The sequence below is a fragment of the Anomaloglossus baeobatrachus genome, chromosome 4, assembly GCF_048569485.1.
Source record: "Anomaloglossus baeobatrachus isolate aAnoBae1 chromosome 4, aAnoBae1.hap1, whole genome shotgun sequence".
Taxonomy (NCBI): Eukaryota; Metazoa; Chordata; class Amphibia; order Anura; family Aromobatidae; genus Anomaloglossus; species Anomaloglossus baeobatrachus.
The window spans coordinates 220,996,255-221,021,220 of NC_134356.1; the positions used below are offsets into that span (position 1 = coordinate 220,996,255).

Here is a 24,966-nt window from a genome sequence, read left to right on the forward strand (position 1 = left end):
TTCCAATAGGTGGCACTAGAGTTCGTCTCATTCCTCGCTGAAGAGACAATTTGAATATCCCTCCACTAAGAATATGTTCAGAGGTTTTTGAGGATCTTTCGGCGAGTGGCGCTTCTCTAGAGTCCGCTTTAAGGCTATGTACACACGTAGTTGTTTTGCTGAGTTTTGGGAGCAGCAACCGAGTGGTTTTCAGATATAAAAAATAAATTGAAGAGTTTCCAGTCACTTTCTGCTCCAAAAAACGCCTTCAAAAATTGTGTGCACACAGCCTAAGGCCTGTTTCAGACGTCAGTGATTCTGGTACGTATGTGCTAGTTTTTATACGTACCAGAATCACGGACATATGCAGACCTTCATTGGGTCTGCGCACACATCAGTGATTTTTCACACGTGTATGTGATGGCCACACGGAGACATGTCTGGTTTTTTTTTTTCTGGCATCACTGATGTCCCATGGACCACACTATGGTGTGATCCGTGAAACACATACCAGAAAAACAGACATTGAAAATAAAAGGCATTTTTAACTCCACTTCTCCAGCCACGCTCTCTGGCCTCAGAGCCGGCTGCTTAGTCTCATGCATATTCATGTATGCAGACCCGGAAGTAGCTGCAGCGGGGGCGAAAACACAGCAGAGCCGAAGAGGTCAGCACCACGGACAGCAGGAGCGTGAACAGGTGAGTATACATCAATGTGCAATCATGGATGACGGATTACGTATCACTAATAGCACATGGACAATCCACGTGTGCTGCGAATCACGACACACGGAGGAACATATGCGTTTTTAACACGTCAGTGAAAAAGGCCTGTGTTTTTTCACTGACATGTGAAACCAGCCTAAAAATGCTTGGAAAACTTCTATTATTCATTTCTCAGACAAATCCAATTTGCTGTTTATATGAGCAGTTTCTTGCACTTTTTTCCTTTTCAAGGTTAGAAATGCTGTCGGGTGGAGAAGGAATGTGCATGTAAGGGCTGCTTCTCACTTGCGAGTTTCTTACAGTAGAGCAATGCGAGACAATCTCGCATTGGAATCGGACACATGTTAGTGAATGATTCAGCTCTCATCTGCGATTTTTTTTTTTTTTTCCTCAGTCCAAATCGGACTGAGAAAAAAATCGCAGCATGTTGCCTTTTTGCGAGTTTCTACTGCGAGTCTCTCCAATGCAACTCTATGGGAGCGTGTAAATAATCGGATGTCACGGGACGGCATTCACACCCTCCTAGTGACATGCGATTTTCTAAATACATTTCTCGCATGTTTCCTAAAACACTGGAAACGAGTGATGTCTCACAATGTCTGTCAATCACTATTCTCTGTCAGTCGGTCTCTCCCTCTCAGTCTCTATTCTCTCTCTGTCGGTCCGTCACTATCTCTGTCCCTCTCTCACAGTCTGTCAGTCATTTTCCCCTCCTCTCTCATACTCACCGTTCCCCGATCCCCGGCGCGGCGCTGCACGGCTTTCTCACTGCTGCGGCGGCTTTCACTATTGTGAAAAAGCCGGCCGCTCATTAAACAATCTCATATTCCCTGCTTTACCCGCCCACAGGCGCCTATGATTGGTTGCAGTGAGACACGCCCCCACGCTGAGTGACAGGTGTCTCACTGCACCCAATCACAGCAGCCGGTGGGCGGGTCTATACTATGCAGTGAAATAAACAAATAAATAATTAAAAAAAATGGCGTGCGGTCCCCCCAATTTTAATACCAGCCAGATAAAGCCATACGGCTGAAGGCTGGTATTCTCAGGATGGGGAGCCCCACATTATGGGGAGCCCCCCAGCCTAACAATATCAGTCAGCAGCCGCCCAGAATTGCCGCATACATTATATGCGACAGTTCTGGGACTGTACCCGGCTCTTCCCGATTTACCCTGGTGCATTGGCAAATCGGGGTAATAAGGAGTTAATGGCAGCCCATAGCTGCCACTAAATCCTAGATTAATCATGTCAGGCGTCTGAGACACCCTCCATGATTAATCTGTAAGTTACAGTAAATAAACACACACACATGAAAAAATCCTTTATTAGAAATAAAAAACACAAACAAATTCCCTCATTACCAATTTAATCAGCCCCAAAAAGCCCTCCATGTCCGGCGTAATCCACGGACCTCCAGCGTCGCATCCAGCTCTGCTGCATGGAGGTGACCGGAGCTGCAGCAGACACCGTTTTTTTTAATTTATTTATTTATTTCACTGCACAGTATAGACCCGCCCACCGGCTGCTGTGATTGGTTGCAGTGAGACACCTGTCACTCAGCGTGGAGGCGTGTCTCACTGTAACCAAATATAGGCGCCTGTGGGCGGGGAAAGCAGGGAATACGAGATTGTTTAATGAGAGGCTGGCTTTTTCAAATTAGAAAAAGCCGCCGGAGCAGTGTGAACGCCGTGCAGCGCCGGGGATCGGTGAGTATGAGAGAGGGGGGGACACTTCAGTGACTCAGGGGATTAGCGGTCACCGGTGAATCCTTCACAGGTGACCGCTAATCAGGACGCGGCACAGACAGAGCCGCAGCATGACAATGAAGTCGGGTGAAGTTCACCCGAGTTCATTCTGACAGTGCGGCTCTGTCTGTGTCTGCTGTCATCTGCCATTCAGCTCTGCTACATGGCTCTGTGTCTGCTGTCAGCGGCCATGTAGCAGAGCTGAATGGCAGATGACATAGTAAAAAATACGCATTACACACGCATTACACACGCTAGTAAAATCATTAATTTATTCAGAAAAAGCATCGCACTTGTGTTGCACTCGGACCTAACGTGAACTAAAATCAGCCGAGTTTTTTTCAGCCCAGTCGGACCGATTTTACTTGCATAGATGTGTTTCCAGCCTAAGGCTAAGTGCACACTGAGTGTTTTTTTTTTTTGTTTCTTTTTGTTGTATGTATTTTTCAAGCATACAACACTTCAGAAAAGTCCTTTTGGTTTAGGTAGTTTTTGGAGGAGATTTTCCTTTTATTAAGCATTTCCTGACTTTTTTTTTTTGCATATTTTTGGATGGATAATTTTCCTTCGGATCCTGTTCAAAGAAGTGACCGTCACCTACTTTTTTTTTCCACTAAGCATTTTTCAAAACCTCTTCAGGCAAAAAAAAAAAAACTTACAGCAACACTCAAGCAATTTTTATTATTGAACCGCTCAAGTGGTGCTTTAAATCTAAAGGGTGTTTTACACGCTGCGACATTGCTAGCGATATATCGTCGGAGTCATGTTGTTAGTGAGGCACATCCGGCGCCGTTAGCGACATCGCATCGTGTGACACCAATGAGCAACGATCAATGAGCGCAAAAACGTGAAAAATCGTTGCTTGTTGACACGTCGTCCATTTCCTTAATATCGTTGCTGCTGCAGGTACGATGTTGTTCGTCATTCCTGCGGCAGCGCACATCGCTATGTGTGACACCACAGGAACGACTACCATCTTCTTACCTGCTGCCGGCGGCTATGCGGAAGGAAGGAGGTGGGCGGAATGTTTACATCCTGCTCATCTCCGCCCCTCCGCAGCTATTGGCCGCCTGCCGTGTGACGTCGCTATGACGCCGCACGGCCCGCCCCCTTAGGAAGGAGGCGGGTCGCCGGCCAGAGCGACGGTCGCAGGGCAGGTGAGTGCATGTGAAGCTGGCGTAGCGATAATTTTCGCTACGCCAGCTATCACAAGATATTGTACCTGCGACGGGGGCAGGGACTATCGCGTGCGACATCGCAGCATCTGCTTGCGATGTCGCAACGTGCAAAGCCCGCCTTAGATTTAAGGCACCACTGCAGTGCTGAAAAAACCCAACTCCTAGTTGATTTTCATACAAATAATTGAAGTAGCTTTTGAGTTTTGAAGCACCGGCCATGTGCACATGGACCTTTTTTTTTTTTTTTTTTTTTTTTTTTTTCCAGAGGTGTTTTAGGAAACTGGGCAGAATCTCCCAGGTTCTTGTTTTATTCCTTTTCAAAAATGCCTTGAAATACTCTGTACGCACATAGCCTGATTCCTAAAGAAGTTCCTGAAGAAATATGCCCTCCAAATTCGGTTCTGTTCAATCAAAAGGTTGCAAAAAATAAGTTTTCCAAAATGACTTTAGCAAACTTTTCTGTAAAGAGAAATTCCTTAAAAAAAATCTCCCCAAAATTAGGATTTTTTTTTTTCTTGAAAACTCAGCCCATGGTGAATTCTCAACCCTTGTAATCTGTAGGGCTACATTCCTATAGAACACTAAGAAATCTGTACCTTTTAGAACATTACATTGAATTCATATTCCACTTTGTTTTTATATATTTGGTTTCCTTTTAATCATATGAATTTAATAAATTTGTGCCTTGAGAAACATTTATTTTCATACAGGGCTATATTGTCTTAGTTTCACCAGATGTCATAGGCACATGTCACTAAAGAATAGTTAAAAACCATTGAAATGGGGTCAAGTATTTCTTCCATCCTTAGATGGTGAGAATTGCTTAGAATAAATTTACCGTACCTGACCCACTTTTACTTCAGGCTGTTACTGCACTGAATTCCAGAAAACCAGCGCTATATATATATTGTAGAGTGTGGTGTTGTTGGGGCCTACAAACCTGGTGTGTATTATGGCCTCCGCTGTTAACTTTATAAATGCTGCTGTCAATCTGACAGCGACATTTATCGTGTGTCGGGGGGGGGGGGGGGCATGCTGTTCTAACCCCTCATCAGTGCTTCCACAAAGTGATCGTGGGACACTGATGTGTTGCATTAAAACAAGAGGTCAGCAGATGACCCCTGTGTCTGTCATCTCAGTATGTGTTATCATGGTACTGTGCGGTCAGCTGATGGCCCCTGACGCTGCCATGACTCACTTCCTGTGAATGCTGGCAGAGCGCCGACACTCACAGGAGGTCAGTATTTCTCCTGATCAGTATAATGCTGAAGCATTTCTTTGCTCAGGACAAGCGATCGGACTGTGCAGGCTAGAAAGACTAGTAAAGTCCAATAATAAAAATAATTTTTTTTTTTTTTTTAAATATATGAAAAAGTAAAAAAACAAAAAGTTCAACTCCCCCCTCTTTCTTGCCCCATTGAAATAGTGAGAAAAAAATCCAAATGCCAACATTTTTAAGTGTCCCCCCCCCCCCGCAACTTTGCATTAAAATGGTGATCAAAACATCACATCTACACAAAAACTGTATAATTTTAAAAAACGTCCACACAAGACTCCAAAAAATAAACCATTGCCGAGCCCCAGATCCCAAAAAATGAGAACACTACAGATCTTGGAGAATAGTGACAGAAGTGCTATATATATATATTTTTTTTTTTTTTTTTTTTTTGGACAAATTTCTGAAAACTACTGCCGGGTTAGCTTTATATGGTAAAATGAACGCTGTAAATGAAAAAATAAAAAACAATTGCAGAATTTCACTTTTTTTTTTTTTTGCTATTTCACCACCCTTTGATTTTGATCCTGATTGCTATTACATCATATGATTAACTAGCTGGTTACTAATAGCCGTGTGAGGGCATGGTTTTTTTTGCTGGATATTGATGTAAAAATAAAGATATGACTCTTGGATGGTGGCGGGAAAAGAAACACAAAAATGAGAAATTACCTGTCCTTAAGGGGTTAAGCATGCTTGAACATGCTTTTTGCTTATCAATGGAGTCTTGTGTGGTGATGGTGCATACAAGTCATGGAGGTTAAGTGAATTACTTATTGTTTTCTTTGAAACCATTGTATATGCTGATTCAAGGTTTTTCTGTAGATCTCTTTAGGTGATACTTAGCTCTTGGACAACTCTTCTGATCATTCTTTTCACTCCTCTGTCTGAAATCTTGCAGGCACCACCTGGCTGTGGCTGGTTATGGTAAAATGATGATCTTTCCACTTCTGTGCTATGGCCCCAACACTACTCACTGGAACCTTCAATAGTTTAGAAATTCTGTAACCAGTATTTTTGGTAACAATAAAGTTGTGAAGGTCTTGAGACAGCTCACTGGTTTTACCTCTCATGAGATGTTTCTTGTGTGGCACCTTGGTAATGAAATGCCTTTTTATAAGCCATCAGTTGAACCAGCTGATATTATTTTTCACTTACTATGAGGATTGCTTTCTAATTATTGATAGATTTCAGCTGATGTCACGACTTTTTCCATGGCTTTTTGTACCGCTCTTTCATCATGTCTTCAATACTTTTTCCCTGTGTGATTATTACACATGACTTAATTTATGGACATCTATGGTTTGAGTTCTTAGCTTGGATGGACTATTACTGATATTTGGTGAGAATTTAATTTCAACCAAACCTTGAGAAATATCTTTTACTTAGAAAATTGGTGATGTGCTCTATAGTGATTTCACCTGGTGTGTGTGTGTGTGTGTGTGTGTGTGTGTGTGTGTGTGTGTGTGTGTGTGCGCACGTGCGTGTCACAATGTTCCCATTCCTAGAGATCTGCGTCCCTGTAAGACCTAATTAGGGCTAATGGTTGCTGCTTTATATTTAGTTTGGTTTTCCTTGGCCTTGCTTTGACAGAGCTAATTAGCTCTATCGTAAGCAACAAAAAAGACAGATGCCAACAAATAGATCAAGTGGAGTTTCAAGCTTCATATTTTGCCTGATTTTAAGTCGAGGACTCCACCAGGTGAATATCTGAATTTTTTGGGTATTCAGGTGGAGCCCGTCAACAGAATGGGGTCTAAGACCTGGTGTGAAGGCTTCATTCTCAGATTTTCCACTCTATATCCTAACTTCCCCTATAGTATATCTAACATATTGATTTAGTGGTGAGTACATCTTACCCTTTGTATGTCTTGCATAAAGAAGCTGGCTTTCCGTAGTAATGTTTGTCCAGTCAGCAGAAAATAGCTCGATCCCAGAAAGGAATCTGTTCCAGTAGAAGAAGAAAGATTAAGGCTGATTCCTTGTCAGTGACAGTTCTTATAGTCTTTACTTAATTTGATTTGCCAGGTTATATTATAGATTGACTGGACACCTGGGCTTGTAAATAGCAGAACCTTCTGTACTGTGCAGTGTATACAATGTTCAGAAAATATCATCTTAGGAAATGGAGAACAGAATTTGTATATAGGAATAATTGTGCCTATGTGGAATAGAAACATAACTTTAGGTAATTAATGTAGCTAATGATGTCCTTTTTAGTAATTCAAATCAAATAAGCTTTATTGGCAGGACCAAATACAAATTAGTTTTGCCAAAGCAAGTGTACATTAGGGACTGGGGCTGTGGGGATGGTGGGTGGGGACTGTAGGAAGGGTGAATGGGGCACATCTAGGGTGGGTGCTATGGAAGTCCATGGCTTATGATGGGGCATATCCAGGGTGGGGACTGTAGTAACGGTGGATGGGGCATATCCAGGGTGGGGATTGGGGGGCCACATCTGGGATGGGGGGCTATGGAAGTCCATGACTTATCATAGTTCTCCTTCTCGAAGTCTATGACATTCGCTCACATACCGCGCTGCTATCTCCACTGCGCTCTATTCTTCCCCCAGCAGGATATATATTTTCTCTTCCTCCTTCATGGAGCTGAAATCCGGGAAGAGATGGGAGAGTCTCCTGAAGTGAGTGTCCCTCACTGCTGAGTACTTGGTGCAGTGTAGCAGGAAGTGGGTTTCATCCTCCAGGGCCTCCAGGTCACAGTGTTGGCACAGTCTGTCCTCCCTGGGCTTGTAGCTCTACTTGTGTCGGCCGGATTCGATGGCTAGACTGTGGGCACTGAGTCTATATCGGGTCAGGGTCCTGCAGTCTCTGGGTTCCGGGAGTTTTACCAGATATGGGGCCAGTCTGTAGTCTCTGGTACGTGGTCAGTTTCTGTGAGGTGTTGATGTCTGTCCTCCAGTCATTGACATACCTCTCCTGGCCCTCGTCTACCATCTTCCTGATTCTGGTTCTTGTCAGGCTGCTGTGATTGGTTATTTTGTCCAGTTGGGTTTGGGAGAGCTGTGCTAGGGGTCCTGGTTCATCTGGCCCACATATATATATCAGAGCTTTGTGGTGATGGGAGCTTGGATTGCTACTCTGTAGGTGAGCCTGAAATGATAGTGACCTCTTCAGAGCTGCTAGGTGTAGAGGGAATCTGCCCAGCTCAGCTCGACAGGCACTGTTGGAGGTGCTTCGATGGACCTGGAGAAGGTGCTTACAGAATTCCAGGTGGAATATTTCTGTTGGGCTGGAATCCCACCTTGACCAATCTGGGTAAGTGTGAGGGCCCCAGACTTCGCTGCCATACAGGAGGATTGGGGCAATGATGGAATCGAAGATTTTTAGCCAGACCATCACTGGTGGCTTCAGATGATACAATTTCCTTCGGATGGCATAAAAGGTTTTGCAGGCCTTGTTTTTCAGGGCCTCTATGGCTTGTTTGAAGCTCCCTGACTGGTGAATTTCCAGGCCCAAGTAGGTGTATTTGTATTTTCCTGTTAGAGTGCAGCCGTTTAGGACAAATGAAGGATGCTGGTCAAATCTTCTTTTTCTCTTCTGGAACACCATGATGTTGGTTTTCTTTAGATTGATCGGTAGTGCCCATGTGGGGCTGAATTTCTCCAGGATTTGTAGGTTGTCTTGGAGACCTTTCTCTGTTGGTGACATCAGCCGTAGGTCATCTGCATAGAGCAAGAATTTCACCTGGGCGTCATGGAGTGTGAGACCTGGAGCAGTTGAAGATTCTAGAGCAGTAGCCAGCTCATTGATGTAAATATTGAAGAGCGTTGGACTTAGGCTGCAGCCCTGTCTGACTCCTCGGCTCTGCTGGAAATAAGCCGTTCTTCTACCGTTCACACTCACACTGCAGAGGTTCTCGGTGTAGGAGCTTTTGATGACATCGTAGGTCTTTCCTCCTATTCCGCTTTCCAGCAGTTTCAAGAACAAGCCCGGGTGCCACACTGAGTCAAAGGCCTTTTTAAAGTCTACAAAGCAGGCGTATATCTTCCCATGCTTTGTATTGTGAACGTGGCTCTGAATGAGACTGTGCAGGGTGTAGATGTGGTCCGTGGTGCGGTGGTTTGGCACGAACCCTGCTTGGCTTTTGCTCAGGACATTGTGCTCGGTAAGGAAACTGATGATCCTTTTGTTTAGGACACTGTTGAACAGTTTCCCAATTCTAATAATAATTCCAATAATTCTTTAATCATTTAATGGTTTCTTTGTTTAGTTATTCTGCAACAAGTTTACTTTTCACATAACATATTGATATCTGAGTTAATTGAATCTGAATGTGATCTGGGCGGCACGATGGCTCAGTGGTTAGCACTGCAGTATTCCAGCGCTGGGGTCCTGGGTTCAAATTCCACCAAGGACAGAATCTTCAAGGAGTTTGTATGTTCTCCCTGTGTTTGTAGGGTTTCCTCCGGGTTCTCAGCTTTCCTCCCACACTCCTAAGACGTGATAGGTGTCACAGGGTCCTTCTCTGATATCGCGCAATCAACAGAGCAAGAGATGCTTGAACCATCCAAAGAATATTTATTCCATGCAATAAATATTGTCCATCAAATAATCCACCACACAGAGGTTAAAATTGTCTAGTAATGGCATAAATGTCCCGGGTATCAGTCACAATCCTTTAGCAGTCCTTTTCCGGGCAAATGGGGGTTTCTCACAGTCTCTCTGGGATGCTGGTCGCAGCCTCAGCTTTTCCTTCTCAGAGGATCAATCTTCTTCCTTCTCTCTTAAGGTTCTCCGAGAGACTGACTGAACAATTCCTGTCCCTCCACCAGACCTAGGGACAGGAACACTACAGGGGGTGATTACCTGCAGACAATACAATGTACACACAAGCAATACAGAGAATGGACAGTGAACCACGCCTAAAATACGAACCTACACAACCCCCCCATATTCCACCATCACAATAGGGAATTTAGATTGTGAGCCCCAAAGGGGACAATGATGCTGATTATTTTAATATTGGCGTTGGGCCTCAATCAGATGTACACTGGAGATGAAAATTAAAGAACAATATATGATCACTTGCTTTTTTTTTTTCAGAAATAATGTAATCTACATTGATTTAACATTTGAAGGTTTTGGGTTTTTTTGGGTTTTTTTTGTAAGGGGTACACCATGCCACTAGGACAGTGTTTTACTAAAGATCCAAAGCTTATCAACATAATACTTGTATTTTGCCCAAAACGTGATGATCATAATTAGGGAACAACAATGACTGTAGCACAGAGAAATATTATAAGTAAATGATCTGAAGATAACAACAGTCACCAATCGGTAGGACGTGTAGAGGCCTTTGCTTTGAATGACTTCAGCACATCTGTGGCCACAGGATATCACTAGTCTCTCACACTGCTCTGGTGTGATTTTGGTCCACTCTTCTTCCAGTCTCTTACACAGTTGTTTGACTTTTGTGGGTTTCTTGGCCATAACTTTGTCACCAAGGATTTTCCAGAGGTTTTCTATTGGGTTTAGATCAGGACTCTGGGCTGACCATTTCATGGTTTCAATGTTTTCTGTTTCAAGAACTGCTTTACCCATTTTGCTGTCTGACAGGCGGCATTGTCCTGCGTGACAATTACTCGATGACTGAGTGATGAACGTAAGAAAGGAACCACGAGGTGTTGAAGGTTCTGATACACACTTGCTTTTACTCTGCCATGTAGCTGTATGAGAGGTCCACCTCCTGCTGCAGAAAACATTCCCCAAACCATGACCCTTCCTCGACCACCTTTCACTGACTTCTTAACACACTTTGGGTTCAGTCTTTCCCCAGTTTGTCAACAAACATAATGTTTCCCATCAGACCCAAATAAATTTAACTTGCTTTCATCACAAAAATGATTTGTGGACCACTTCTTCTCTGTCCACACAACATGCTCCTCACCAAAGGGGAGTCTAGCCTTTTGATTATTCCTGCTAATGAGAGGTTTGGTCACTGAAGAGTGGGCTTACAGTCCAAATGCTCTTAATCGTCATGACAATGTATGACAAAACAGATCCTTACACTGTCCAGTGCTGAACTGTTCAGCAATTCCAGCTGCAGTATTGAAATGATTACTCATGGAGATTCTCCGCATTTTCCTGTCCTCTCTTGCATTCATCTTTCAAGGGTGACCAGCCTTCTTGGGGGACTTGAAAGAGTTTGTGATGTTGTAAAGAAGCAATATTCTCGAAATAACAGACTTGGAATGACCAATTTCTCTTGTTGTGGCTGATGGGGTCACACCATTGGCCTTCATCTGGACAACCTGCTGCTGGAGGATTTCAGTCACTTTGGAACGGCACACCATTTTTGCAAAGTCGGTGCAAACTGGAAAGTTAGGCTGCCAGTTATATAGGGTTTGTCAGATAATTAAGGAAATTAGCACCAGGTACCAAATTAACACCAATAACTTGCAGGTATCTGAAAGTGTTCTCTAATTTTGATCAGTATTCATTTACATGTATCTCCATTTACATTTTTAGTATGTGGTTTGGAATAAATTCAGTTTATGAAATAAGCTTAAAATACTGCTAGTTTCCTCATGTCAGGACATAATCACATAGGACGACACAATAACATTAACATTTAGGAAATTGTGTGTTCTCTAATCTAGATCTCCAGTGTATGTAAAGCGCTGCAGAACGTTAGCACTATATATTAAAAAAAAAAAAAATAAAATAAAAATTATTAAAGATTATATTCTGCCTTACTCATGTCAATATTTGTCTTTTTATTGTGTAGGTTGCTCTTTGGCACTTTATATCCAGCGTACTCATCATATAAGGCTGTCAAGACAAAAAATGTTAAAGAATATGTAAGTTGTTTTTTTTTTTTTTTTTACATGTGATGTTACTTGTTTATCATTAAATAACTGTTCAACCACCAGTCATAATGTTAAAAACACTAACAAGTGAAGTGGATATCAATACTTTCTGACAATGGTGACAGTCAATGGATGGGATATAGAAGGTAATAAGTGGTAATAAGTATGTGTGTGTGTATATGTATGTGTGTGTATGTGTATATATATATATATATATATATATAGCCTGGTCTGATAGATTTATTAAAACCTGTGCAAGGAATTGTCAACGATTGTAACAAAAATCTACACCCTCATGGCTGCCATAGATTTCAGCTCCTGGCACAAGGATAAAGATGTGCCAAATTTAGCTCTTCTTACTAAAGCAAAAGTGTCCCAAAATTTTTTTATATTTTTATTCCGTAATCCATCCTAATTATCTTTTGTAATGTAGGGTAAATGATGTAAAATACGTACGCGGTCTTCTCCAGTTTCCAGTGCTGCTCCGTTCCCATGTGACTGCTCTGCAGCTTTTGCCGACTCGCACAGCGTCTCCTTTGTGGAGTCGTAGCTGTTTTCCCAATGTAAGTTTCTAAGACTTATTACAATGAGTCTTTGAGAATCAGAACCAATAGCCATAGACTTACATGGAGACTGTGACTATTGGCCTACCTTGTAACCCCCGTGTGAGACAGTTAGGGTAGAGGCACGTCACCGTATAAATTAGACGAGTGCTATCCGGTATTTTCATATATAATTTTTTTTTTTTTTCTCCCCACTGTCATTTTACTCTATCAGATGCCACTTGCCTTTTGAAGTCTGAGAGCATGGAAATCCTCAGAGTGCAGTCCGATGTCCGCGGGCGCGCACAATGGAGAACGTCTGTTCTCCATCTTTTCACAGTATGCTACAATTCTCTCACCTGAGAAAATCGGAGCATAGTATGCTGACACTCAGATCAAACTCTGATCAGAGTGTCATTTGCATAATCGCCCCAATTCTATCGAATTAAAGAATCTACGGTCGTGTGACCCGGCCCTAATTCTGATTTCCAGTCAAACGGGCCAGAAGAAGACTGAACGGTGGAAACTGGTGTAAAATGGCAACGTATTTTAATATTTTTGCATACGTAATTGCCAAGGATTTTGGAATATATACCGGTATATTTTGGTTTGACTTCTTTACAATGTTAGTAAATCTGCCCCAGAGACTTTTGGTCACGTTTAAATGTCTACATGCATGGAGACATTTTAAGAAATGTTGCTGGAGATGATACCACACCACTAACGATATCCATAGACGTGCCTTACGGGAATGTGCCCTTAAGTGCCCCTAGTCTTCTTAACTTGGTCTACCATGTCTCGTACTTTTTGTATAGATCAGTTGGATTACGGAGCATTAAATGGCTACTGATGAATAATGTATGACTTCTTGCAGGTAAAATGGATGATGTATTGGATTGTGTTTGCCTTTTTCAGCACGGCAGAAACTTTAACTGACATTATCCTGTCCTGGTAAGTAGCAGAAAACCTTACACCTACAACCGGGATGTCAGCATTGCCATTATACCGTTCACACGTATATTTACCTTCATACACATTTATCCAAATGGGTGGAATTTAAGCAAATGGTTAAAATGAATCTAATGCAAACATCGGTCACTACGTATGAGCTCTGGTCCTCTCTCTGCTCGCTCTTTCGCCTTGCCTGCCATTGCTCTTCTAGGGCGTTCTGGGAAGCGGCCATGCCAGTGTGCAGCATTGTCTTGATGGGAAAGTGCACTATTTCTGACTGCATAAATGAATGTAACAAGATGATCTCTTGCCACGGAGAATTCATTTTCCACCTGCTCTCGGAAAATATGTGCACAAGGTCGTGTTACCACTTCATGGATCATTGAAAATGCTTTTATTGAGAACTGGAAAACAGACATCAGACGTAAACAGCTAAAGACGTCTCCTAGAATATTCCACAGCCAAAGCGTTAACCATGTCGGCACATAAAGCAGGTTTTAGCCCTTGGTACACATTTATTGTATGTATTTGTAGGATACCGTGCTAATACATCAGAACAGTACACTATTTCTCCCGGTTCTGCCATACTCCTACACTCTAATGGTTGTGGTGAACTAGAACTCTGACTTTTATAATATTAGCAGTGTATTTATCCTATTGAGCCAAAAGGCCATGTCTAAAGGCGCTGCTTTGGTATGTTGCGATGAGATGCCAAAGTAGTCAGTATGATGAAAAGCGAAACTCTAGATGTTAAATTCTATAAACAATTGCTATAGTCTATGATTTTTATTTTTATTTTTTTGCATTTTTACGGGTTTGTCCCAAAATATCTTTGATGACAGTACTGCCCTCCAGCTTCCCCTGGCTGCCTGCTTGTGGGGAATCTGGCAATCCTGCTAAATTGACAGTTTTGATCGGCAGCATCTTTGCTGCCCCACCCCTGCCTGTCCAGAGATGAGTCCGTAATCACACTTTTGTGTCTGTTGTAATCACACCTCAGTGTGATTACTGAGACTTTTTAAAGCAGTGTGGATGGAGGAGGCAGTACAGCAGGTTTTTTTTTTTTTTTTTTTTTTTTTTTTTTTTTTTTTAGTTTGGCACAGCTAAACTCAGCTGTACTGCTCCTCCCTCCACACTGAATACTGGGACCTTATCTGAAAGGTTAGTCATCTGTTCTCTATTCACAGAACATTTTAACAATGTAGGAGGTTAGACCAGGAGGTCAGGGCAGTTTGTCATACATGTCACACCTTGAGAAACCTACTCTAAGCTATGGTGGAGCGTGTTCTTTTTCTTCTGTGTGTTGCTGTCTCTTTATAATTGGTTAGTGTTATACAGGGAAAAGTGCACACCTCTAGTGAAAAATAGCCGCTTGGACTTAACAAAAATTAACTCATTAGGTGTAATATACAATATTCATTAATATACATAATGATAAAGAAAACAAACCTTTTTATTCTACTCTGCAGCAGCCCCTATTACACCATGTGTCACATTTAACATATAACAATTTGGTGCAAGGTGAAGTATAATCTACAGATGGAATACTTAACCCTTATCTCTACCTTTTTTCAGATGGGGCATCTACCCCCAATTTTATTTCTTTTAACACCACACAAACTGTCCCCCAACCCACCCCAAAAAAAAAGATACTAATCTTGTCAATACTCGCTGCTCTTCTAGTAGTTGGTTACCTTTTGCCTATCCGTGATTGAAGGAACATTTTTGTAACCCTACAGCATGGATAAAACAAAATAAAGGGCTGCGTACCCTTTCTTAAACTACTGATTTTTTTGTAGTCTTTATGCCCTCTGCAAGTATTGGTTTGGGAATGAAATAATAGGTTATAAATAATAATTTTGTATAAAGAGTAAAGGATGCTTTACAGGCTGCAACATCGCTAGCGATCTCGTTAGCGATGTGACACGCCAGATCGCAGAAGTGACCGGCGCTATAAAACGACATATCTGCGATCTCGGCAGATCGCATCTGCGATCTGGCATGTCACATCGCTAACGAAATCGCTAGCGATGTTGCAGCGTGTAAAGCACCCTTTAGGTCTAGCTAACCTTAGTTATTTTTCCAAGATGCATTATGGATATGACAGTTATGATCTTTTTCTAAACTTAGCAAAACAATTTTAGTAGTGTGTAATTGAAAGCTGAAGATTGTTTGTTTTTTTAGCTAGGGTATACCTTTTAGTGAGGTCAGTATGTCCAAACTCCTGGATGTAACCCACACAGGGGCAAGTGTGATATTTCTTATAATTAGCGTTCCACTACTATACCTAGATTCTGTTATTTTTTTTTATCAATGTCATAAATCTAAAAATTTATCGGGGCTTCAAGAATCACCCCATTCACGATTTCAAAGCAAGAGCATTTTTATTTTTATTTTTTTTTGTCTTCTCCATACTAATATTCTACCACTGTTCATTTCTTATAGTAATATGTCCATTTTTTCTTAAACAAGCTCTTGTTAGGTGTAAACCTTTTTTTACACGTTTTTTTTTTTTTTCTTTTTATTTACTACTTAAGTGAACCTGTTATGTCCCTTAACGCTTAACATGAAATAGCGTTATGAAAGTGACCAGGTGCTGTATTCCAAGTGCGGCATCTGGGAGAAAATTAACTTTATTCCTCCCAGTAGCCGCTGGCTTTCTTGTTATGCAGTGCAGCTATAGTCATGGCACACTATTCTGTGAACGGTGGCTGTAAGCATACCTTGGGACATTGACTGACAGCCGGATCTGCACTGATACATTGCTGACTCGGCTGTCGTAGCGCTGGGGCATGTTTACAGCCACCGCTCACAGTATACTGAGCGATGACTATAGCTGCACTGTTATGCCTGCATAACTAAAAACCTGCAAGTCCTGGAGGAATGATAGTTAATTTTATCCCGGTTGCTGCACTTTGAGTACATTAAATGAGCGTTTTCATACGGCTATTAAGCTACAGATTAACCCTATATCTGCAGGTTAATCGCATTATTGGACATGCCCGGTTCACGTTAACAAAGATGTGTTTATACAATGCTAATTTTAGGGACTTTGTCTTTTCAGGTTTCCTTTTTATTTTGAGCTAAAAATTGCGTTTGTGATTTGGCTTCTTTCACCCTACACCAAAGGCTCTAGTGTATTGTATAGGAAATTTGTGCATCCCACCCTTTCTAGTAAGGAAAAGGTATGTTAACGTGCAATTCTGTACATTTTGTTTTTATCGCATTGACTTGCAATATTGGTTTTATTGGTTTTGTGTTTGTATCTGTTAATGGGACACTAGAAATGTGAAACTTTGCAAAATGTAGAATTTAATAGAATTTGCATTGAAATAAGCGTTCAGGTGATAAAGGCATTATGATTAGCAATGAGAAAACTGTGGAAGTTCAGGTTCACCTGGTTCAGCCGGACTTTAGTTCGGTTTGGGACGCGAACTTGACCCCGACCCAATAAAGTCAATGGGGATCCAAGCTGTGGTGCTATAAAATGGTCGTAAGGGTTAGCGGCTGACAAAGGATGGAAAATGGGGTTTAGAGCAAGACAATTGCCCTACAAACACATTTCGATACTGAATAAATGACGTGGGGGACCCCCATACATACTTTTGATCAACCAAGGTAAAGCAGACAGGTTGGGACTGGTATTATCAAACACAGTAAGTGTACAGTTGAAAATACACAATTAATAAATTATAGAATGTGTGTGTTCTGGTCTTTGTTGTTTTTAACCTGTTTACTTACTGGGTTACTATTAGGGGGTGTCTGATAGATGCCTATCCATTACTAACCCATGGGCTTGATGCTAGTTGTCAGTTCACAGATGACCTCTACCCCAAAAGTATTACTCTGATTTACCACTGCATCAGGGCAATCTGGAAGAGCGTGACAAAGCAGCAGAGTTGACACATCTAAAGGATGGGCTGCTATTTTTAGGCTGGGAAGGGCCAAATATCCATGGGGCTTCCAAGCCTGATAATACCAGCCTGCAGCTGTCTATTTTACTTGTTCAAGTTATCAAAAAAATGGGGGGATCCCACTTAATTTTTGTTCTTGGCAGCGTACAGGCATCTTCCACATGCCAGAAAGGTTGTTGAATGGCTGCGCTACAGCCTTTCATCAAACATTTATTTAGCATCTGAACAGCACCCGAACTTGGACAGGTAGTTCAGGGAAAAGTTTGTTAAGGCAGCTTTACACGCAGCAACATCGCTAAAGCGATGTCGTTGTGGTCATGGAATTTGTGACGCACATCCGACCGCGTTAGCGATGTCGTTGCGTGTGACACCTACATGCGATCGAAAATGGTCGCAAAATCGTGCAAAATCGTTAATGGTTGACATGCTCCCCTATTCCCAAAATCGTTGCTGCTGCATGTACGATGTTGTTCGTAGTTTCTGTGGCAGCACACATCGCTATGTGTGACACCGCAGGAACGAGGAACCTCACCTTACCTGTGGCCGCCGGCAATGAGGAAGGAAGGAGGTGGGCGGGATGTTACGTCCCGCTCATCTCCGCCCCTCTGCTTCTATTGGGTGGCCGCTTAGTGACGTCGCTGTGACGCCGAACGAACCGCCCCCTGCGACGTCGCTAGGCAGGCAAGTAGTGTGATGGGTCCGAGCGATTTTGTGCGCCACGGGCAGCGATTTGCCTGTGATGCACAAATGATGGGGGCGGGGTACGCACACTAGCGAGATCGCAGCGTGTAAAGCGGCCTTTAGAGTTTGATCCCTGCACACTGTGTTCAGTATGAACACTGAACTTTACAGCTTGGATTTGCTCATCCCTACTTATAACTACGAGGTTGTTAATGGGAAACATTTTGTGCCTAGTACACACAGATAATGGCTAAGAGCAGTGATTTGTTTTAGCACTTGATTTGAGGTAGCAGCATAATTGCTGTCTATCCCATAGCTTGGACTCAGTATTTTAATGCTTGCCTACAGTGGCAACTCATGGAGTGTGAAAAGTTAGTGGTATTCTAAAATTCTTAAAACTTTTAAGCACTTTTCTATCCATGACATAGGGAAACACTTACAAATCACTGGCGGTCTGACCTCTGGGGACTGGAGCTCTGAAGTGCCCGATGTGGATGATAGTGGTTGATCAATCATAATATCACACTATTCATTCTTAATGAGAGTGCTGAACATAGTCGAGCGCAGTGCTAGGCTGGTTTTTGGCACTCCCAAATGGATGAGCAATGTGCAGTATCACCCACCACTCCATTCACATTAGGGCTCTTCAGCCCCAATTTCAGGATCGATGGGGTTCAGTGGTGAAACCTCAAGCTGTTAGAAAGTTATCCCCAATCTTGAGAATACACCTTTAAATTGCGTGGCTCAAAGAATCAGTGGCCATGTGTAGCTACATATGGTATTACCTAGTGGCCATTGAAGAAATGGGTTAACATGTAATACATATCTATTGGGTATGAGCAAGCACTACCATGCTGGAGTGCTCTGTGCTCATAACCAGCAGTTGGATGCGCATTCAATGGATCCTAATATCTTAAAACTGCAGCAGCCTCAAATCACGGTCGTGGTGCTATTTCACATGTGGTCGAAAAGAAAGTATAATGGGAGAGCAAACCGTGCAAAAGCATAGCTATTAGTAATGAGCAGGCACTACCATACTCGGGTGCTCGGTACTTGTAATGAGCAGTTAGATGCTCAGATGGGCGCAACTTGAGTATAATGGAAATCAATGGGGAACAAGAGCATTTTTCTGGAAAATGTCCCAGAAAATGCTTGTCATCCCATTAACTTCCATTATACTCGAGTATTGAGGCAGAAGACCTATTGTACCATGACAAATAAAGCTGTAGGACATCTTTAAACCACGATGGCTTGTTTATGGAGATTTGGCTACAAGTGATTTAAAGTTGTATGTGATCCTGCAGGAGATTGATGAGTACATCGCTCAGGCGAGAGACAAGAGCTATGAAACAATGATGCGTGTCGGCAAAAGGGGCTTAAATCTTGCTGCGAATGCCGCGGTGACGGCAGCTACAAAGGTAAAGTAACGTTTTTGCAGAAAAAAATTGCATTACTTATTTGAAATCGATTTAATTATTTTGCCATGCACCTTTCATAATACCATCGTCAGTATTCTAGAATTTTTTTATAGGTTTTCCTCATCTTAGTGAAAAATAAGAAAAAAAGTTAATATCTATTGTTCACCTTCCTGGCATCACTTTATAGTTGAAATATTGGAATGATATTCATGAAGTCAAGAGAATTTAGGGTTATTATAGTAAAGTCTCTGGCAATGTTGAAAAAGCTAAAAAAAAAAGCAAAAAAAAGCTATGTAGCCCAATCAGAAAATGTGTGATGGTGAGTAAAACTGTGGATGAGCATGCGCTTGTTAGTCAGGTGATCACAGGCCAATAATCGCTAAACAAGTGTTCCTAGAAAACACTTCTTCCCGATATATCAGCCAGTGTAAATGCATCTTAAGTTTGGTTCATTTGAAGCAAGACCTAATATAAGTAGGAAACCATGTAAAGGAAACCTTTTATAGTCCGCACATTATGGTGGAATTCCACTGCACGGAGGCTGCGGTTCAACAGGAATATCGGGAGAAGACCATTCCCACAGCTGGAGATTCCAGTAAAATCCAATAGTTTTAGTATACAAAAAAAAATGGTGTAAACGCCACTCTGGAGGAATATTTCAAAAATTCTTAATCTTTATTAGTCATTATACAGATTAATTAAATGGCTTTTTAAAAGGAGACCCCTAAACACTGAAAGCTGCTCAGAAGTAGCCCATAAAATAACTTCCAAGTAAGCATACTCATTGAGAAGGTACCATATAGGGTGTGAAAATCTTACTGTGGGTAAGCACAGGACTTCATAAGGGGTTGTCAGAGTAGTGGACAATCCCTTTAACCTGCAGATATAGTGGCAATTAGTGTTTGATAAACAGTGATTCTTACCCCTGCACACCAACTGATGACTGGAAGCAAGCGGCTACAGGGAAAATAGAATTTCATTTTCTCCCTGTAGCTGTGCTCCCAGTAAGCCTGCCAGACATATATATATTTTTTTTTTTTTAGCAATGTTTTAGATGCAGATTACAATTGCAAGTAACCAGCGTTTTTAGTCAATGGGATCCCTTTTTCAACTAGGAACCTAATACTGCAACCTAAAAACCTAATTATAAAATCAGTTTTTCTATACATAGTTGGAAGGGCTCAAAATTAAACTATGGTAGTAATTGTAGGAAAATTTGTTTTTCTGTTTTCAAGTTGTTGTACATTTAGAATACATAATCCCGTAATCTATATGTTTTTATTTTATGAAATGGTTGGACATGGAAGTTAATTGGTTAGACCCGTATAATATATTTTTATTATTATTATTATTAATAATAATAATAATAATAATAATATGAATAATATGAATAATATTTATTTATTTTATTTTATTTTTTCTCAGGGTCAAGGTGTGTTGTCCGAGAAGTTGCGGAGTTTCAGTATGCAGGATTTAACTCTCATACAAGATGATGCTGCTGTGCACTTGCAGAGTCCAGAACCTCGGTTACGCAGTGCTTCCAGCGGACTCGTGGAGACCATCATGGATCAAGGTAGAAACCTAATGGGTAAACTAGAATACAAGAGTAACTTGGAGAAATGCATATGACCCTTCATTATTTTTCTAGGAAAAAGAAGCTTCTGGTAGTGAACATTTCTACCTTCAGTATGGATCAGATTATGCAGTGTGAATGTCACTTCATGGGGGTTTGCTTAAAATATCCTCTAGTGTGGCTCCAATGATACAGGAAGCCTTGGGTTTTGCCGTTTATTAAGAAATAAGATGTAATGTGTATAATGCCTTAACTAAAAATGTGTGTGTTTATGTATAGTTGACATTTTAAATTGCAAAACCAGCAGGAAAGGTTGTGGAATTATGGAAATCGCAGAATCTGTAGAAATGTTAATGATATGCAAATGATGGGGAAAAAATGTAAACCAAATTTTGAAAACAGCACGACCATGTGGTCAACATCATGCCCTTCACAAAGTGTCCCAGGAGTCATTTTCAACATAAGGGCCTAATGTTGCTCCGTGCTACTGTAAGCTCTAAGGCCATGTGCCCACGGGAAACGTACCTGCGGATTTTGCTGCGGAAAACCCACGGATTTTCTAGATTTTCCAAATCCTCAGGTTTACACAAGTACAGACACTCCCCATGTTATCCTATGGGATTTGGGGAGTGCTGTATCAATGCTGCGTTTTTTTGCGGCTGCGGAAAATGCTGCGGATTTCCTGCAGCCACACGTAACTGCCAATTATTCATGCGAAATTATCTGCGGAATTCCTGCCTTTCCACTATGGAGATACAGGATGGGAAATCCGCAGGAATTCGGCACGAAATCTGCACTGATTCCGCAGAAATACCGCATCAATGGATCGCTGCGGATTCCGTGGAGTTGCTGTGTGAACCTGCAGAAACGTTCACAGGTACGTTCTCCCGTGGGCACATGGCCTAAACATGCCACCATGGCCTGCAGCATAGCCGGACTTTGTCTCTTATTAAGCATATATCAGACACCATCTTTAAGCAATTGAAGAGCGAGCTGCCAGCAGTGGATCTTGATGATTCAGTGTGGCAGAACATTCCTTCTACAACCATTAATAACCCTATTGATAATGTGTGTGTGTGTGTGTGTGTGTGTGTGTGTGTGTGTGTGTGTGTGTGTGTGTGTGTGTGTGTGTGTGTGTGTCTTTTTTCTGCACGTGTACTTGATACTGAATAAATAACGATGTTTTAAAATTTTTATATACAATAATATTCTAGAGAGAGAATTTTCGTATCATTAACATGTCTATGGATCCTGTGATTTCCATAAGTCCATGACTTTTCCTTCTTGGTGTTACAATTTCAATGTTGAGTATATTTTTGTGTATACAGGTTCTCCTCAGTCATTGTACATTGGTTGCATGTGTTAGAAGATCTGGTGTAGCCGGTATGCTTCCATATAACAATAACTAATGTCAACTAAAGAAATTGTGGTGCAAAGATGCATTCATTGTTACATTTACTGGTTAATTGGCCTATGCAGGACACCATTGATCTTGTATCGAGCGTGGTCAATTGCCAGATTGATATTCTTCTATTTGGAAAGCCATGTACGAAATGTAGATCTTGCTTCTTGTTACCAGAATTACCGTGGGTTAAAAATAGAATAAATCTTTTGGTAGAAATACTCTAGTGAATTACTGTGTATGCATTTCCCAAATATCTAAGCCACTTATTGTAGTAGAAAGATTTTCATGATGACTTTTATCTTCCTTATTTTGGGCACCAATAGAAGTTGTCTTGAAGATGGGACAGGGGTATTCTGAACCATTAATCTCACATGTTTAGGCCTGCATTGGGCTCTCCTTGCATCTTAATGATCATATGTATGACTTTCAATAAAATGCTTTGCCATGACCATGTTTATATACTAGTTAAGTGCATGGACCTTTATTGAATAGATGCAACATTACTCTTTTCTTTGTCTTCTCCGCTTCCTTGGATTCTGTGTAAGTTTTTTAAAATACAGATCATACATTTTAGTTGTCAATCTCCGTTCTCTAATGTGGTTTATTGTACATGGATATCAATAATAATTAATTTGGTATTCTTAACTAAGAACACACATTCTAGTAAAACTAAAAACAAAAGGGGAAACTCCTGTGTTTTAATGAAAATGTGTTCGCTAACCGAAGCCCAATTATGTTTGTGGATTGAATGGCAATAGGCTCCAAAAGGCAACTCGTGGCACGGCCAGCTCATGTAGCAATCAAGCTACATCATAAAACTGGGGGAGTATCTGGATGCCAGTGGCCAAGACAGGAGCATGATTTATGTTATTTCTTGGCTACAGAATGCAAAAATATGTAATTTCTGGTTTTCTTGTGTTTTTCTTCTACCTCCAATATATATAATGTGCTGTAGAATCTTATGTTAAACAATGTTACGATTACTTCTAGGAAAGAAAATGGGGGCATACAGAGGCACCATGCAACACATAGAGCCCTCTTGTTTGAGTAATCTAGACTAATAAGCACTCAATGTTCCCCCAAAAGGTTCATACACACTATCTGGACATAAACATGCAATAGCTGGTGGCCAAGTTCTTATTTGGCTATCTCCTGCCGCCTCCCCCTATACATGTGAATGATTTGCTCATGTTCATGTGTTGTCAAAGGGCAGAGTGGCTTATCTCCTGAATAACGAAGGCCTCGTTCATTAAAATTCAAACAGCATGACTCTTCTCTTCCTTGACATCGATCATGGAAGAGTTGGGAAGCCCCCACTCAGACTGTAGGCCAATCCTGCCAATATTGGTAACTTAGGTCACCTTTAAGGTGGTGTCACACACAGCGACGACAACAACGACGTCGCTGCTACGTCACCATTTTCTGTGACGTTGCAGCGACGTCCCGTCGCTGTTGCTGTGTGTGACATCCAGCAACGAGCTGGCCCCTACTGTGAGGTCGTTGCTCGTTGCTGAATGTCCAGCTTCATTTTTTGGTAGTCACTCTCCCGCTGTGACACACACATCGCTGTGTGTGACAGCGAGAGAGCGACGAAATGAAGCGAGCAGGGAGCAGGAGCCGGCGTCTGGCAGCTGCGGAAAGCTGTAGCCACTGTAAACATCGGGTAACCAAGGGAAGACCTTTCCCTGGTTACCCGATATTTACCTTCGTTACCAGCCTCCGCCGCTCTTGCTACTAGTGCCGGCACCTGCTCTGTGCACATGTAGCTGCAGTACACATCGGGTTAATTAACCCGATGTGTACTGTAGCTAGGAGAGCAGGGAGCCAACGCTAAGCAGTGTGCGCGGCTCCCTGCTCTCTGCACTGTGACATATAGCTGCAGTACACATCGGGTTAATTAACCCGATGTGTACTGTAGCTAGGAGAGCAAGGAGCCAGCGCTAAGCAGTGTGCGCGGCTCCTTGCTCTCTGCACATGTAGCGACGTTATGATCGCTGCTGCGTCGCTGTGTTTGACAGCTAAGCAGCGATCATAACAGCGACTTACAAGGCCGCTGCTATGTCACAGAAAATGGTGACGTAACAGCGATGTCGTTGTCGTTATGTGTGACACCAGCTTTAGTCTAGTCTAATTTTGGTTTTCTTTGAACTTAAAAAAATTGACACTGTTATACAATATACAACAATATCAATGACCTTGTCGCAAGATGGGGGTAAATAATTTCAAGGAGAACTCTCTGGATTATTTTTATTTTAGTTGTCGTCGGCGTCGTCTCCCTTTAGACCTATGTGCATACATACAAAAAGTATGTATATATATATATATATATATATGTATGTATGTATGTGTGTGTGTGTGTGTGTGTGTGTGTGTGTGTGTGTGTATATATATATATATATATATATATATATATATATATATATATATATATATATATATATATATATATATATATATATATATATATATATATATATATATGTATGTATATATGTATATATGTATGTATATATGTATGTCCCACTAGCCAGATTCCTACTCCACACTGATGAGGGGCAAATACCCCGAAACGGCTGTCTGTGGATGGATACCATGTTTGGCATAGGTGGTCTCCTTGACTGGAGACTTCCCTTCCCGTGGTTGTTCCTTCCCGGTGAAAGACCTGGCTAGTTTCCTGCCAGCGTTGAGAAACATGTGATGGTGTCTCCGCAGGCCTTCTTGCTTTGAATATTTCCCAGGGGGCATTGC

At 41.7% G+C, this 24,966-nt stretch overlaps 1 protein-coding gene across 2 annotated transcripts in view; it reads left to right on the forward strand.

The window, feature by feature from the left end:
• REEP2 (receptor accessory protein 2) overlaps positions 1–24,966 on the forward strand; it is a 52,323-nt gene that overhangs the window by 21,815 nt on the left and 5,542 nt on the right. For both annotated transcript variants that reach the window (XM_075344678.1, XM_075344679.1), the window contains exons 2-6: positions 11,653–11,725; positions 13,151–13,227; positions 16,292–16,412; positions 19,127–19,240; positions 20,666–20,813. In XM_075344678.1, coding sequence (XP_075200793.1) covers positions 11,653–11,725; positions 13,151–13,227; positions 16,292–16,412; positions 19,127–19,240; positions 20,666–20,813 — 533 coding nt within the window. The remainder of the gene's footprint in view (positions 1–11,652; positions 11,726–13,150; positions 13,228–16,291; positions 16,413–19,126; positions 19,241–20,665; positions 20,814–24,966) is intronic.